This window comes from Telopea speciosissima, chromosome 8, assembly GCF_018873765.1.
Source record: "Telopea speciosissima isolate NSW1024214 ecotype Mountain lineage chromosome 8, Tspe_v1, whole genome shotgun sequence".
NCBI classification, from domain to species: Eukaryota; Viridiplantae; Streptophyta; class Magnoliopsida; order Proteales; family Proteaceae; genus Telopea; species Telopea speciosissima.
In genome coordinates, this window is record NC_057923.1 from 62538680 (window position 1) to 62553089 (window position 14410).

General features: G+C 40.7%; 1 protein-coding gene across 1 annotated transcript in view; it reads right to left on the bottom strand.

The window, feature by feature from the left end:
* Window positions 1-1400: 1400 nt before the first annotated feature.
* Window positions 1401-14410, bottom strand: part of LOC122670703 — a 30965-nt gene continuing 17955 nt past the window's right edge. The window contains exons 12-17 of the mRNA XM_043867663.1: window positions 11298-11417; window positions 3490-3715; window positions 2604-2663; window positions 2354-2527; window positions 2117-2226; window positions 1401-1789 (exon numbers count right to left, since the gene is read on the bottom strand). Coding sequence (XP_043723598.1) covers window positions 1624-1789; window positions 2117-2226; window positions 2354-2527; window positions 2604-2663; window positions 3490-3715; window positions 11298-11417 — 856 coding nt within the window. The 3' untranslated portion in view covers window positions 1401-1623. The remainder of the gene's footprint in view (window positions 1790-2116; window positions 2227-2353; window positions 2528-2603; window positions 2664-3489; window positions 3716-11297; window positions 11418-14410) is intronic.

Genomic DNA, 14410 nt, shown 5'->3' on the forward strand with positions numbered 1-14410 from the left:
GGAACCGAAATTTGGAAATTTGGTCGAAAGGTAGATACTCGAGGTTTTCTATTCATATGTCAAGTTTCAACCTAAACAAAATTTGTATCTATGGTAAAATAATGAACAAAAACTTCTTCAATACAAAGAGATTGTGTGAGTCATGGAAAGAATGCATGGACATGAAAGCATAAATGACTGAACTTGAAACTGAAATTCCTTGAGTACAACGAAAATGCATGAGTTATCGAGAAGATGCATTGACACGAAGGGATAAATGATTGAATTTGAGACTAAGGAACCTTTGGCCCATTTTTTCCCCTTCCTAGGGGCAATCAATAACCTTATTCTTCTATACTCTCCCTTTAAAATAAGTGGGGAAAAAAACCTGATTTCTTTTCTTTAAAAACCTAAAATGACAAACTGAACCGGAGCCCTCCAACAAGCCTCACTCACACGACTCACACCTCTCTTCTCTCATTTCTCACAGGAGAGTATGCCATATAGCAAACAAATGTGTAAGATTTAGGGTGGGCTTTACGTTTTATGTTGTAGAAGAAAAAGAGTGAATACAATTGTAACAAGATAGAGTTCTCTGGATCATTCAGGCTTCAAAGACACCCTACAACAACCTTGCGATACTCCAACAAAATTTATTTTTTATTGGGGGAAGCAAGCTTGCCATACTCCCAACAAAATTTCTTTTTTTTATTAGGGGAAGCAAGCTTGCCATACTCCCAACAAAATTTCTTTTTTTATTAGGGGCAGGGGGAGGGGAGGGTTAGCAGGTAGAGCTTGGGTTTAGAAAGGGCATGGTGTCAACTACAATCAAGCACTCATATCTCCATGGATCCAGCATTTTGACCCATAAGGATGGTGATGTGGCCAATCCCAACACTTGGATGTATGATATGATCATCGCATTGGCCGTATGTCAAAATTTTAGGGTTCCACTGTCTTATGACCTACCCTTTTATTTCCTTCTCTTTTTTTTCTTTGTATTTCTACGGGTATATAACTCTGTTTAGACTGAAACTTCACACCTGAGTTGGGGGAGAATGCAACCTACTTTGGATAAAATTTGAACCCCATCTGATTTGCCAAATGTCACTTGACGACGCCTGATTCAGGGTTAGGCTGACGGAGAGAATCTGAAACGCCAAAAAGAAAGAGTGGGGCATTGTTGTGCAGAAAATAAAACTTCTCCATTGTCACATTCTATCAGAACTCAGAAGACAAGATAGTAACTTATGCCCAAGCCAGCTTCGTTTTCCCCAAAATGGAAAAATAAAAAGCTTCAGAAATTGAAAATGAGTACTTCTAAAAGTTGATTAATGCTTACAATTTCCTTAAATAGGAAAATTTTCAAGGTGGAAACCACTATCCCTCTGCAAGAGGTAATACTGTTCACCAACTGCATCTTGACCAAAAAAAAAAATAAGGTTTTCACAAATTGTATTAGTCAGATATTAGAATGTGCTCACAAAATTGCTCTGGATCTTTTCAACATTTTCCACTAATTATGCTACACTTTAACAAACTTGTTTTTAATTATGAAACAGGTCAACCTCATCCCCCCTCCCCCAATGTTAGCCAGTACATTCACAGAAAATAAAAATTTCCAAGGGTCAATGGGATCTCAGATCAGCGGACAGGAGATGAAAAGAAAATGACGATAAAATACACAAAGAATCCAGCAATAAGGATGCCCCCATAGACAAAAGCCTGAGAAGACTGCACAGGAAACCGGTATTCAATGTCGCAACACTTCATCTTCTCCCGCTCTGTCGCCAAAACATGATCTACATACCTGTCCCAAAATGTGGATAACAATCATTATTCCTAGGCCAAATGGGAGAGGGAAGGGGGAAAAAAGTTGTGACAAGATACTTTCGACCAAGTCTACAATCATTTAATCATAAGATTGAAGAAAAATGTTAAGGACACTAATCAGAAACAACACAAGCTGTCGAATGGCTAGGATCCACTGGGATCCATGCCCCTACTAAAGCAAGATCCCAGAGATTCTGGGGACTCATGTTGCAGACCTGCTCGTGTCCCTAGCACTCCATAAGATTTTATAAAAAATTGGTATATCAACAGCTACCATGCAGTGAAAGGACGCAAAAGGACTCACTGCTGAGTAAATATAGAGTTTTGAAGTATCTCTGAGCTGTTCAAATGTGCATCTTCTAACCGATGATCATACAGCAATGCAGATAGATCGACAAGTTGTTCCTCAAGAGTCTGTTTCCCATGCATATCAAAAAGTAACACAAGATTAAGTGTACTAAAAGTAACACAAATTTAAGTGTACTGCACCTCTTGTTATAAACAGAATCTTAGATGTTCAAAAAGATTGGGACTGCCTTACATCTAAGTATTTCTCCAACCGTTCAACTAACTCATGAGGGAAAGGTTCTGGTAAGTTCGTTGTTTTCTTGTAAAACTTCTCCAGCCATAATTCGGTGCTTGACTTGTTCTTCTTGCCTTTCACTGGCTCTCCAAGCGGTGTTTTCAGATATTCTGCAGCAAAAATTTGGACAGCCTGAACAAACAAGGATAAAGTTACCCCTGCCACATCGTTGAAAAAAGAAAAAACGATCGCATGCAGATCTTATTACCTCCGAAGTATCCCGAATTTTGTGAAGTGCAGAATCAACACGAGAATATATTGTGCTCCTCTGCAAGCAAGAAAGAAGACACACCAAATGGAATATGCTTCATCTGATACCCAATAACAAAGAGATATCTCTATCTAGCTGAATGCACACCATACTTTTTCTTATAATTAAGATCTACTTCACAATAATTGGATCTTCCTCCGAAGGTTTGTATAACTTTACTTCTGCCAATTGAATTGCGATCAGTTACCCCTCCTCCCTTTTCCCAAAAATAAGATAGGATAAAAATGCTACAATAATAAGAATATATATTAAAAAAAGAAGGGGAGAGAAAATACGAAGAGAATAATCAAATCTCAGCTGAGGAAATGACCTCACCCTATCCTAATATGATGTGTGGGATCACGATCAACAGAAGCCCCTCAAATAGGGGGTGATAAAAAGGCAAATAAATTTTTATCTGATGAGTGAGTGGATAAGGACATAAGCGTTGCTGTAAGATTACCATTATCATAACCAAATGATACATGGCTACAACAGAATAAAAATTAAGCAGCAATTGTAAAATATCAGGGATCCAAATGAGTTAGCAAAAAGTGAACACCGGTATGACTCATTGATCACAAACCCATTCTCATCCTAAAGCCAGACAGCTGGATTATTTCAACTTCATTATAGATAGGATTAGGTGACTGCTTGCTCTCGCAACCATAATAGCAAAACCCTATGTTGAACCTATCATTGCCTAGCACCGCAATATGCCGGAAGCAATGCTTCCAGTAGACAACCTCTATGGGCTAGCGTTACAATTGTTCTCATCAACATGAAAAGTGGAAGACAAAAGCCACCTTTTAGTGCAACAGGACTAATTACAATATTGACTTACCAAAGCGACCTCGTGAAGCATTTTACTGATCTGAGAAGTATTTGAGAATGGTCCAAAAGGATGACATCCTGTCGCCCAGAGCCAATTAAGAACTGGCCTCTCATGTACGTGCGAAGCCTTTTCATAAGGTGCACTCAACCCACCCACTGCAGAAGCCAGACCCGCCAAGATGTGTCGTTGCGCTTGTGATGGAAAAGCATACCTTTTCTCAGTTTCTGATACATAACTGACCAAGAAAACGATTTAAGCAGTACGTTATTTCAGAAGCATCAAACCCTACTATATTATATAATTCAATTTTTTTTACCAGAGGTTATTTAGGAAGGAAATGACAGAATAAATTTCTAAAATAGGAATTGAAAAACAGCCTATTTAATGAGAAGATTAATTTCGAAGTTGACAGAGTCTGAATATGCTGAACTACAAAGACTAAATACAACATCTGATTAACCCTCGAAGCCCAAAGCTTTGCCCAACAAAAGCTAAGACACTGGAAGAACGGATTTTGAAAATTTATATATTTATTTATTCTACGGAATCGCCCAACTAGAAAGAGCCACTGAAACAAAATCACAAGCCCAAACTTACTATACAGATGGCCAAAGTAGTATATGTTGAAGTGTAGCCTGGTTCTCTTACCGGTTCAGTTCTCTTGTTGGAGTGTGTAATGTATCTAGGTACATTGTAGTGTCTAGGTTCATTATGCACATGTTAAATGTGTTAGATAAGGATTGAGTCAAATCATTCCATATTTGTAATCATCTCAAGTTATAAATAAAGTGGTGGCCTCTGTCACTCTGACAACCCAATCTATTCTCTCCAATCCTTTCTTCTCAACTTGGTATCAGAGGCCAATCCTTTTGGGTATTTTTTTATTCTTTTTATCGGAGATCTCACCACCACCGTCACCATCAAGGCTTTGGCCTCCCATGGGAAGCATGGTTGACTGAACATGCTCTTCCTGCATGTCGTACCATGCTGACCATCATTGATCACTCACCATAACCACCGCTGTCGCACCACTTACCGTCTAAAGGGCCTCCATTGCCTTACCAACACTGGTCGACTTCACCGCCAGTCCCTAGCGGCCCTCCAGAATCTAGTGCTACCACTGCCAGGCCCTCTGCCTGGTTCCTTGCGCCTCCGCCAGGCCCCGCCTGCCTCTGTCAGACTTCCAAGCCACTGCCAGGCCCTCCAAGCCTCCCTGCCAACCTCCGACAGGCCATTTCAGGCCCCGCTTGCCCTCGTCGACCTCTAGCAGGCTTTCCAGGCTCCGCCAGGACCTTTCAGGTCCCTGTCAGCCTACCCAGCCTTCGCTAGGCTCCTGCCGGCCCTTTCAGGCACCCTGTCGTCCCTCCCAGCCACTGCTAAGCCCTTCGCCGATTTACCAGGTTTTTCAAGGATATCTACCCTCCTTTTTTGTGTCCTCTCATGCCTGTAACATAGCTCCTCTACCTATATTTGGTTGTTTTTGGATGCCTAGATGCTGTGATTAGTGCTACCAAGCTGTATTCTCTTGTTGCTGACTTATTCGCTTGCTGCCTTGGTGACTATTGGTCTTCTATATTGCTGCTGTGATCATCACCTTCACATTCAGTGAGCGTTCCATCTCTTATTTATTATGGAAAGTTCAGCAACCTCTATAAGGAGAGTAGTGTGGTGGGTCGTCTTGGCACCCATGGCCATAACCTTACTCTCTCAATTGAACCAACAAAGTTGAATGGGTCTAACTACCTCACTTGGTCCCGAGCTTGTATGCTCACTACTCGGAGTAATGACCTCTTGTGGTACTTGACCAGTTGACTGGTGATATCCCCAAACTGTCGGACACTGGCGTTGCTAATACATGGATGGCTTGTGATGCCCTTGTAATGTCATTTTTATGGAATTCCATGGAACCCACAATTAGTCCCAATTTTGTTTTGTTGAACTCGGCAAAAGAATTATGGGATGCCATCCAAAACACCTATGCACAGTCAAACAACTATTCACAGATCCATAAGCTGCGTCAACAGGTTCGGGAAACTACGCAGAACGAGTTATCACTCCCTGCCTATTATTCTGCCCATAACAACTTGTGGTAGCAACTAGACTTCTACCATCTGGTTTCCATGGTTGACCCTACCGATGCCTGCACATTTCAGACTGAGCGCGAGATGGAACGCGTCTATAACTTTCTTACTAGGTTGAACCCAGAGTATGATCAAATCTGTGTCCAAGTTTTCAGCCGGGACATGTTTCGTACTTTACTTGAGGCATACAACCTGGTTCAGCACGAGGAACGCTGTCGGTCCCTTATGATGCCAACTATTACTCCTGCCCGTTCAGCTCTCACTCTACTCAGCCTGATGAGCCTAAACCGTCTGCTCTTGGTAAAGAGCCGGTCAAGTGTGACTATTGTGACCACCCATTTCACACTAAGGAAACCTATTGAAACTTCATGGTCGTCCCAAGGGAGGAGGATGTAGTGAGAAACAAGGAAAAACACACTCAAGCTCATGTGGCTGATGCTAGTGACAGTTCCAACAGTGGTCCCTACTTCTTTACCGTTCTCGTCTGAACAGTTAGTAGCTCTCCAACGTATGATGGCTCAGATGGGTACTGCTGCTTCTCCCACGGCATCTTCCACCTCAGCTTCTCATTTTGCCCAGTAAAGTATATTCTTTGCTTCATCCCAGCCTAGTCCCTTTTGGCTCCTGGATTACGGAGCCTCTAACCACATGACCAGCTCTTCGGACATGTTTAGTACATATACCCCCTATTCAGATAAGGACAAGGTCCGAGTTGCTGATGGATCCCTCTCTGCCATTTCTGGTAAAGGCACTGTTTCTTGTTCTCCTGCCATAGCTCTTCAATCTGTCCTTCATGGCTTCATGTCCCTAACCTGTGTGCTAATTTACTCTCCATTTACCGTCTTATTGTTGACTTAAAATGCAGTGCTCACTTTTTTTCCACTCATTGTGTATTTCAGGATCTGGTGAAGAGGGCAACGATTGGATGTGGTTGAGTGAGAGATGGCCTTTACTACTTGGATCCAGTACTTCCTACAGCATCTCCTTCAGTTTCTGCACACTCTTGGGGCTAACAGTCATCTTCAGCAGTTGCATCAATGGCACCGCCATTTGGGGCACCCTTCTTTTTCCATCATGTTTCCTTCCTTATTAAAACATTGTCTGCAAGGAAGTTTTACTTGTGATGTGTGTGAACTAGCTAAACACACTCGTACTTTTCATTCATCTAGTGACAATAAAATTAGTATATCTTTTTCTCTTATACACTTTGACTTGTGGGAACCTTTTCGTATTGTCGTTCGGGGTGGATACCGTTGGTTTATTACTTTTATTGATAATTGCACTTGTTTAACCTAGGCTTATCTCCTTCGGACAAAATCCGAAGCCTTTTCTTGTTTTCAATCTTTTCATAATATGGTTAGGACTCAATTTAATGCCCAAGTTCACGCCTTGTGCAGTGATAATGGGACAAAGTATATAAATGGTCATTTTCTCAAATATCTTGATGATCATGGGATTCTTTCACAAACTTCCTATGTTCGGACACCAAAACAAAATGGTATCCCTGAAAGAAAGAACCGATATCTCCTTGAGGTTGCTCGGTCTATTATGTTTACCACCAATGTAATGTAGAAGGGGTTCAATTAAGAACCACTCTACTGTAGGATCGTTAATAGTTGCAGCAGATCATCAATAATGGAAGCAAATCAGATTTAGGAGGTAAACACCAAAATAGAAGGTAACAAAAACTAGGCAAATCAGCGGAGAGAATGAGCTCTAAGGTCGATCGAGTGGAGTAGGCAATGAAGATAATCTTTGCTGAAAGTTTGGTTCAGTTCTGATGGACAGAAGTAGAGATATGAGTTGGGGATGAAACTAGAAGGTTGGTGCTGTTGTAGAACAATCCAGCCAATAGAATAGGCCAGAACTGGAATCGAGTGGGGTGGTTAATGGTGTGGATCTATGCTCCTAAACCCAGCAGATTTCAATGGAGGACTGTGGAGATATGCAGCCTTGAAGTTGCAGCAGGAACTGGGTGCAGAACTGAATCAGCAAGGTGTTAATAACCTCATTATGTTGATCAGCAACAGCAGCAGCACTTCAATTGATAGTAGGTTGACCCAAGTCTTCAAAAGGGTATCTTCACAATAGTTTATTGCAGTCACAGAAACAGCACAGCAATGTATATCGAACAGGGAAGGGAGGAGAAGAGAAGATAGAAGAAGAAGGGGGTAGGGGATGGGCTTTCTCAGCCCTGGGTCTCTCAACCACAGCTATCCCAGCAGTTGAACAGGGGTTTCACTCCCATAATCAAGTGCAAGAATGCCTCAAACTTCGTTCATTAATTCTTAATTCTGTGTCAATCAATTACAATAGCTGCCTTTAAATAGACTGAGGCTGCGCTACAGAAATAGAAATTAAAACTTAGCAACTGTTTAGAAAAATAGAAACAAATGAAAATAGTAACTAATGGAAATAGAAACTGAATGAAATTAGAAACTACTAAAGGCTTTATAACTCAGCCTTCTAAACATGCAAAGATAACCAAATTAGAAACTACCTAATATAAACTGAAAATAAAAACTAAACTATGGCAGCATTAGGATAGAAACTTCCTCCACTTGATCGGCCCACAAGATCTTCTAAAAATCAATCCCAAACAAGGCAAATTTTGGCTTTGACACTGTTCATGTGAACCACTCATGAACAGTGTTGGTCTTCAACTTGGGTCTTCTAGAAGGATTCCCATCAAGGCAATATGGGCTGTGACACTGTTTATGTGAACAGTACCTCGTGAACAGTAATCCCTGACTCTTCTCTTCTTCATGCTTAGATCTTCATCACAATGTCCCAAAGTTTTATTGCGGGGATGCCGTTTTGACTACTGCCTTTCTCATTCACATGGTTCCCTCCGCTGTTCTGGACTTCAAAACTCCAGTAAGTCAGCTTCCTGACCCGGGTCCCAGATAAGGTTCGGGTTAAAAAAAAAAAAAAAAAGAAAGTCAGCTTCCTAACCCTGCTCTTGCTTCCCATCTTCCTCCTAGACTCTTCGATTGTATCTGCTTTGCCCACAACTCCTCTCCTACTCACTCTAGGTTGGACCCTTGGGCTTTAAGGTGTATTTCCTTGGATACTCCGCATCGCAAAAGGGGTACCGATGATATCACCCTCCTTCTAGGAAGCTGTTTGTTACCATGGAAGTCACCATCCATGAGCATGATTAATTCTATCCGCCATCTCTTCAAGGGGAGAGTAATCTTGAGGAAGAGATGCCTCTAGTGAAAGTTCCCTAAGTCCTCTTGTCATCGATACTATTCCTCTTCAGGGGGAGAGTGCTTAGGTAACTGGTGGAAAAGAGCTTATTACCTATGTTTGTTCTCATCGCCAAGAGAAACCTCTCCTGCTCCCACCTAACCATGTCCTCCTGCACCTCCTAAACCAGCACTTGAACACACATCAGGTAACCTTTCTCCTTCTCCATCTACTGATGATCGCCCTATTGCTGTCAGAAAAGGAGTTAGATCATGCACCCAACACCCCATTTCCAATTTTGTTTCCTATGATGCTTTGTCTCCCACCTATCGGCTTTTGTTTCTTCATTATCCTCTGTGTCTATCCCACAAGGCTGGAAAGAAGCTATATCAGACCCAAAATGGAAGATTGCCATGATAAAGGAAATGCAGGCGTTGAAGAAAAATGATACTTGGGAGCTTGTTCCCTGTCCTAAGGTAAAGAAGCCAGTTAGGTACAAGTGGGTATTCACTGTGATTTTGTGAAACATAATGCAAATGGAACTATGGCCCAATACAATGCTAGATTAGTTGCCAAAGGATTCACTCCAGACCTATGGCATCGACTACCAGGAGACCTTTGCTCCAGTTGCAAAAATGAATTTCTTTTGAGCCCTGTTGTCTTGCACCACAAATTTAGGGTAGAATCTTCAGCAACTAGATGTAAAAATTGCCCTTCTCAATGGCGATCTTAAAGAGGAAGTTTACATGGACATCCCTTCAAGCTTTGACTCATCTACTACAATTGGCAAGGTCTATCGACTTAGAAGTCACTCTATGTCCTGAAACAATCTCCTCGTGCATGATTTGACAGGTTTCAAAAAGCAATAGTCCAGTTTGGTTACAAACAGAGTAATCCTGATCACACCTTATTTGTCAAACACAAGAATGGAAGAATCACAGCTCTTATTGTATACGTGAATGACATAGTGATCACCAGAGATAAAGAGGAAGAAATTTCATCCCTAAAGACCTAGTTGGCAGCTGAATTTGGAACTAAGGATCTGGGACATCTCAAATACTTCTTGGGGATTAAAGTAGCCCGATCCAGCAAAGGGATCTTCGTCTCTCAAAGAAGTATGTCTTAGACCTTCTTGAAGAAACAGGGATATGCTTGGGTGTGAAACTACTAAATCTCCCATCGAAGTCAACCACCAATTGAGAAGCTCAGGAGGCGATTCTGTAGACAAAGAGAGATACCAGCGCCTCATAGGAAGATTCATCTATCTCTCACACACTAGACTAGACATTGCCTATGTTGTGGGAATTGTTAGTCGGTTTCTTCACGATCTGAAGACTGCTCACCTTGAAGCAGTATACAGAAGTCTTCAATATTTAAAGTCAACTACAGGGAAAGGAATCTTGTCTCAAACAATGGAAGTCGTAAGTTGGAGTCCTTTACTGTTGCTGACTGGGCTGGCTCTATTGATGACCAAAGATCCACTTCAAGCTATTATACATTCCTTCGAGGGAATTTGGTATCTTGGAGGAGCAAGAAACAATGTGGTTTCTAGATCCGGTACTGAAGAAGAATACAGGGCAATGGCACAGGGGGTTTGTGAACTCATTTGGTTAAAGAAACTCCTCCATGCTTTGAGAATAACACCAGAAGGACCTATGAGACTCTACTATGATAATAAAGTTGCAATCAGTATAGCTCATAACCCTGCTCAGCATGATAGGACAAAACATGTTGAGATTGACCGACACTTCATCAAGGAGAAGATTGAAGAAGGTTTGAAATGCACTTCGTTTGTCACTACTGAGAACCATCTGACCGATGTTTTCACTAAAGGCTTAACGGTTAAATCCTTCCATCCTATTGTTTCCAAGTTGGGCATGCAAGAAATCTGTGCAACAACTTGAGGGGGAGCATTGAAGTGTAGCCTGGTTCTCTTACTGGTTTAGTTCTCTTGTTGGAGTGTGTAATGTATCTAGGTACATTGTAGTGTCTAGGTTCACTATGCACATATTAAATGTGTTAGATAAGGATTGAGTCAATCATTCCATATTTGTAATCATCTGATCATCTCAGGTTATAAATAAAGTGCTGGCTTCTGTCACTCTGACGAGCCAATCTATTCTTTCTAATCCTCCCTTCTTAACTGTATAAGACATTGCATCAGATGGGATGAGTAACTTGAGTCGTTCTACTTATCTAGCATTGTTCAGCCCTCAGACTCATGTCAGACTTAATTGGCATTGACACTAACATTTAAAATGCACTAAAGTACCCTGAAGCACACTTTTCGGTTATCAGTAGCATTGGATAAGTTTTTCAAGGTGTATACAAATACATGCACATACCCTGCAAACCAAATTCGTATGAAACACAATTTCAGCTTCTTAAATGGTGCCATGAACTTATACAAATATGGGTACTGGACAAGGGATTCTATGCACCAAATACATAGAAGAAATTCTGTCAAAGATTAAGAATCAAACAAAAATGATTCTTCAACAGAAACGAAAGTTAAATGAATTCAGAGTTGCTTCCTGTGCTCACCTCAAAGGTATCTTTTCACTTTGATGTTGAAGGACAATAACAACATCCTTGCTTGTCCATACAAGACTTTCATCTTCCATCAAAATGTTTGCGTCAACATCAGCCAACGATAGTACAAAGCTGTGAATGGATGCACAATGCATTAAATATAAATCTTCAGGCCAGTTCTTCACACAGGAAAGCAATTTGAAATTAATCCATATTGTGGACGGTCATCAAATCATGACAGTAAGTACAAATTAGTAACACAAATATTTCACAGAAATTACAAGGAAATGCAGGAGAAATCCAACTGTTTACATCACAACATTTTTACATGCAAAAAAATGAAACTACCATGTGCAGGACCACATGCATTATACAAAGTTGAATAGTAGTTTTTTTCATCAACATTATCACCATTAGTATTCATCAAAAGCCAAAACAGCAGGATGGTAGACTAGCAACCTCTTTTCCTCACTGAGGCTTGCAGTGCATATCGAGCATTAGACAAGCTTCAGGGTTGTGTGTGTTGGGGTTGGGGGGGGGGGGGGATAAAGTGCCACAACATGCATATAATGTATGAGCTGTTCAAATTGAATAAAGATTTGATGTGTTAAATTCTTCACAAAACCGCCACGCAGACGTCTTGTTTATATTTTCTAAGGGTTTTAGGTATCACCACATCTAACCAGGTACAACTTCAGGCTTGGCATTTTCCCACCTGACCAGCCATAACAAAAGGTCTCACTAGTCACTAACCCACTATATTCTCCTGATCAGATTCCCCAATCAGAACCTCAATAAACTCAGCTCAGGCATGTACTGTGATCTGAATTTGACCCAACTGATCCCACTGACACCATAAACAAGCTGCACTGGAGGCACCTTTTAAAGGCCAAATTAGTGCATGATGTTGGAAATTTGGTCACTTTGCATTCCTGAATTTTGTGTTTTGAGTGTCTACATCCAATCATAAACCTCGTCTAAATTTTCCCTTTTCGAGTTCAGAAATGAAGAATGCTTTCAGTTTCAAGTCCTCCATTTCATTGCTCCTCCCTTCCACAGAGGTATCTTTCTCTTTAACCTTAAAATTTCTAAACATGTCATTCCTACCAAACAAATGGCCACTTGGATGACAAAAACGCCAACCTCAAATTCCCCCCCCCCCCACTGTATTAATATTTGTGTTCCACCCAAACTCTTGCAATCAGGCCTGAAAAAAAGACCTCAAAGGTGTTAAAGGCGAACCCACTTTGCCTGAAATTCTGAACCTTCTGCTTGGCATGAACTTTATTTATGTGCATTGCAGAAGGTATACATACTGAAGTGGAAAATGATTTCTAAGTCACTCAAGGGATAGGTTTCAAAAACCAACAAAAAACCATACTAAGGAAAATTTCCATAATTCAGGAGAAACTGATACAGAATATATGTAATACTCAGGTCGAAAACTAAAAGAGAACAGGTAAACAGATCTGAAATTTTTCAATGAAATCAGATGGGTAGATTTAAGGACATGAAACAGTCCTACTTGATTAAGACAGCTAAGAACTCAACAGAATCAGAGATTTCAAACGCCAAAGTCTGGTCGAAGGCTTTGATCATGCTGGAGAACAGAAAAGTATCAAATTAATCCAATTGTCAGATTACCAGTAATTGATGAATCCTATTGGAGATAGGATAGTTGAAGAACAAACAATCAACAGCAGATTAGAAGCCTCAGATCAGCAACTAATTGACCATCAAATCAGGAGATAAATAACAGTAAAAACCAGCGGGAACAAGCGAACATATAAATGAAATTAGACTTCGAAAACAGGAACCAGAATAAGAGGATTACAAGAAACATACCTGGAATAGGACTCTTGAAAATTGAGGGATAGATGACAGCTTGAATCAGAAAATTTAACTAGCACTATGAAGGTGGAATGAAAGTGAGAATAACTTATAATATAGCAAAACAATCTTAGAAAGATAGAACGATAATGCTTAATAAAGGCTGAAAATAGAGAAGATAAGAGAGGGAGATATGACCATGGAATCATCACCAAAGTCTGGATTGGAATTACCACCAATCAACAAACTGAATTACCACAGAAAGGCTGGAATGCTCTGAATCACCACAGAACTAGAAGGCAAAAAGCCAAATCTTATTCAACATAAATCATGGGCCGTGAACATCCTTTAGAGCTTATTTAAAGAAAATTAAAAGTCTGATCACAATCAGTTTAGAAAAGCTGGAGCTAGAAGTCCTAAATTAAAACCCACGACGGTTTTAGAAAACTAGAAAAACTCCTAACCGTATGGTTTGGTCTGAACCATGATTGGTTCAATGTTGAACTGCTTTCCGCGGCTATACTTCAGCCCATATCTTCTTTGATCTGCATCCAATTATTTTCATGGCTTCCCAATGTTTGGAGTATAAAGGCATAGTCAAAAGGTCATTTACATGGCCCACCTAGCAAGGCCTTCCTCCACGGCCCACCAAATTTTGCCATGTGGCAATTCCAACCGTTGGATATAAAGGGCACAGCCTAGATCGGCTATTTATCAAATTTCAGAACCAAACTCAATCATATATCAGCAATTCTCCCTTCTATTTTCAGTTATCCAATTGTTTTTCAACAAAAATTTTTAGAGTTTGACATTTTCAACCATTTTTTAGAAAAAAATTAGAACCCAATTTCACTGCATGACCTATTATGTTTCTCCTAAAACTGAACATGTGAGCAGGGGACTCTGAACTATACTTGCACACAAAATTTAGGCCCCACCTGATCTGCCATGTGCTAGATATTAAGGTCACCTAGGAAGCAAGGCTCGAGATCTCGGTTTCAGACCTGGTTTCAGTCAGGCCCGAAACCAAGACGTGCTGGATCTCATTTCGAGGTTTCGACACTGGGTCTCCCTGAGATTCGTTTTGGGAAGGCCTGAAACCAAGACAACTCAGAGATTTCGGTCAGTTTTTGACTGAGATTTATTTCCATGCTAGGAAGGCCTTCCTAGCTGGAAAATGCAAGAAACAACAATCCATAGATATAGGACTAGTTTTAATGTAGTCCTAGATAGGTAGGAGACCTACTAGGAGCCAGACAAGTTAAACCCTCACAAAGGTGCTGCCCGATTGGGAA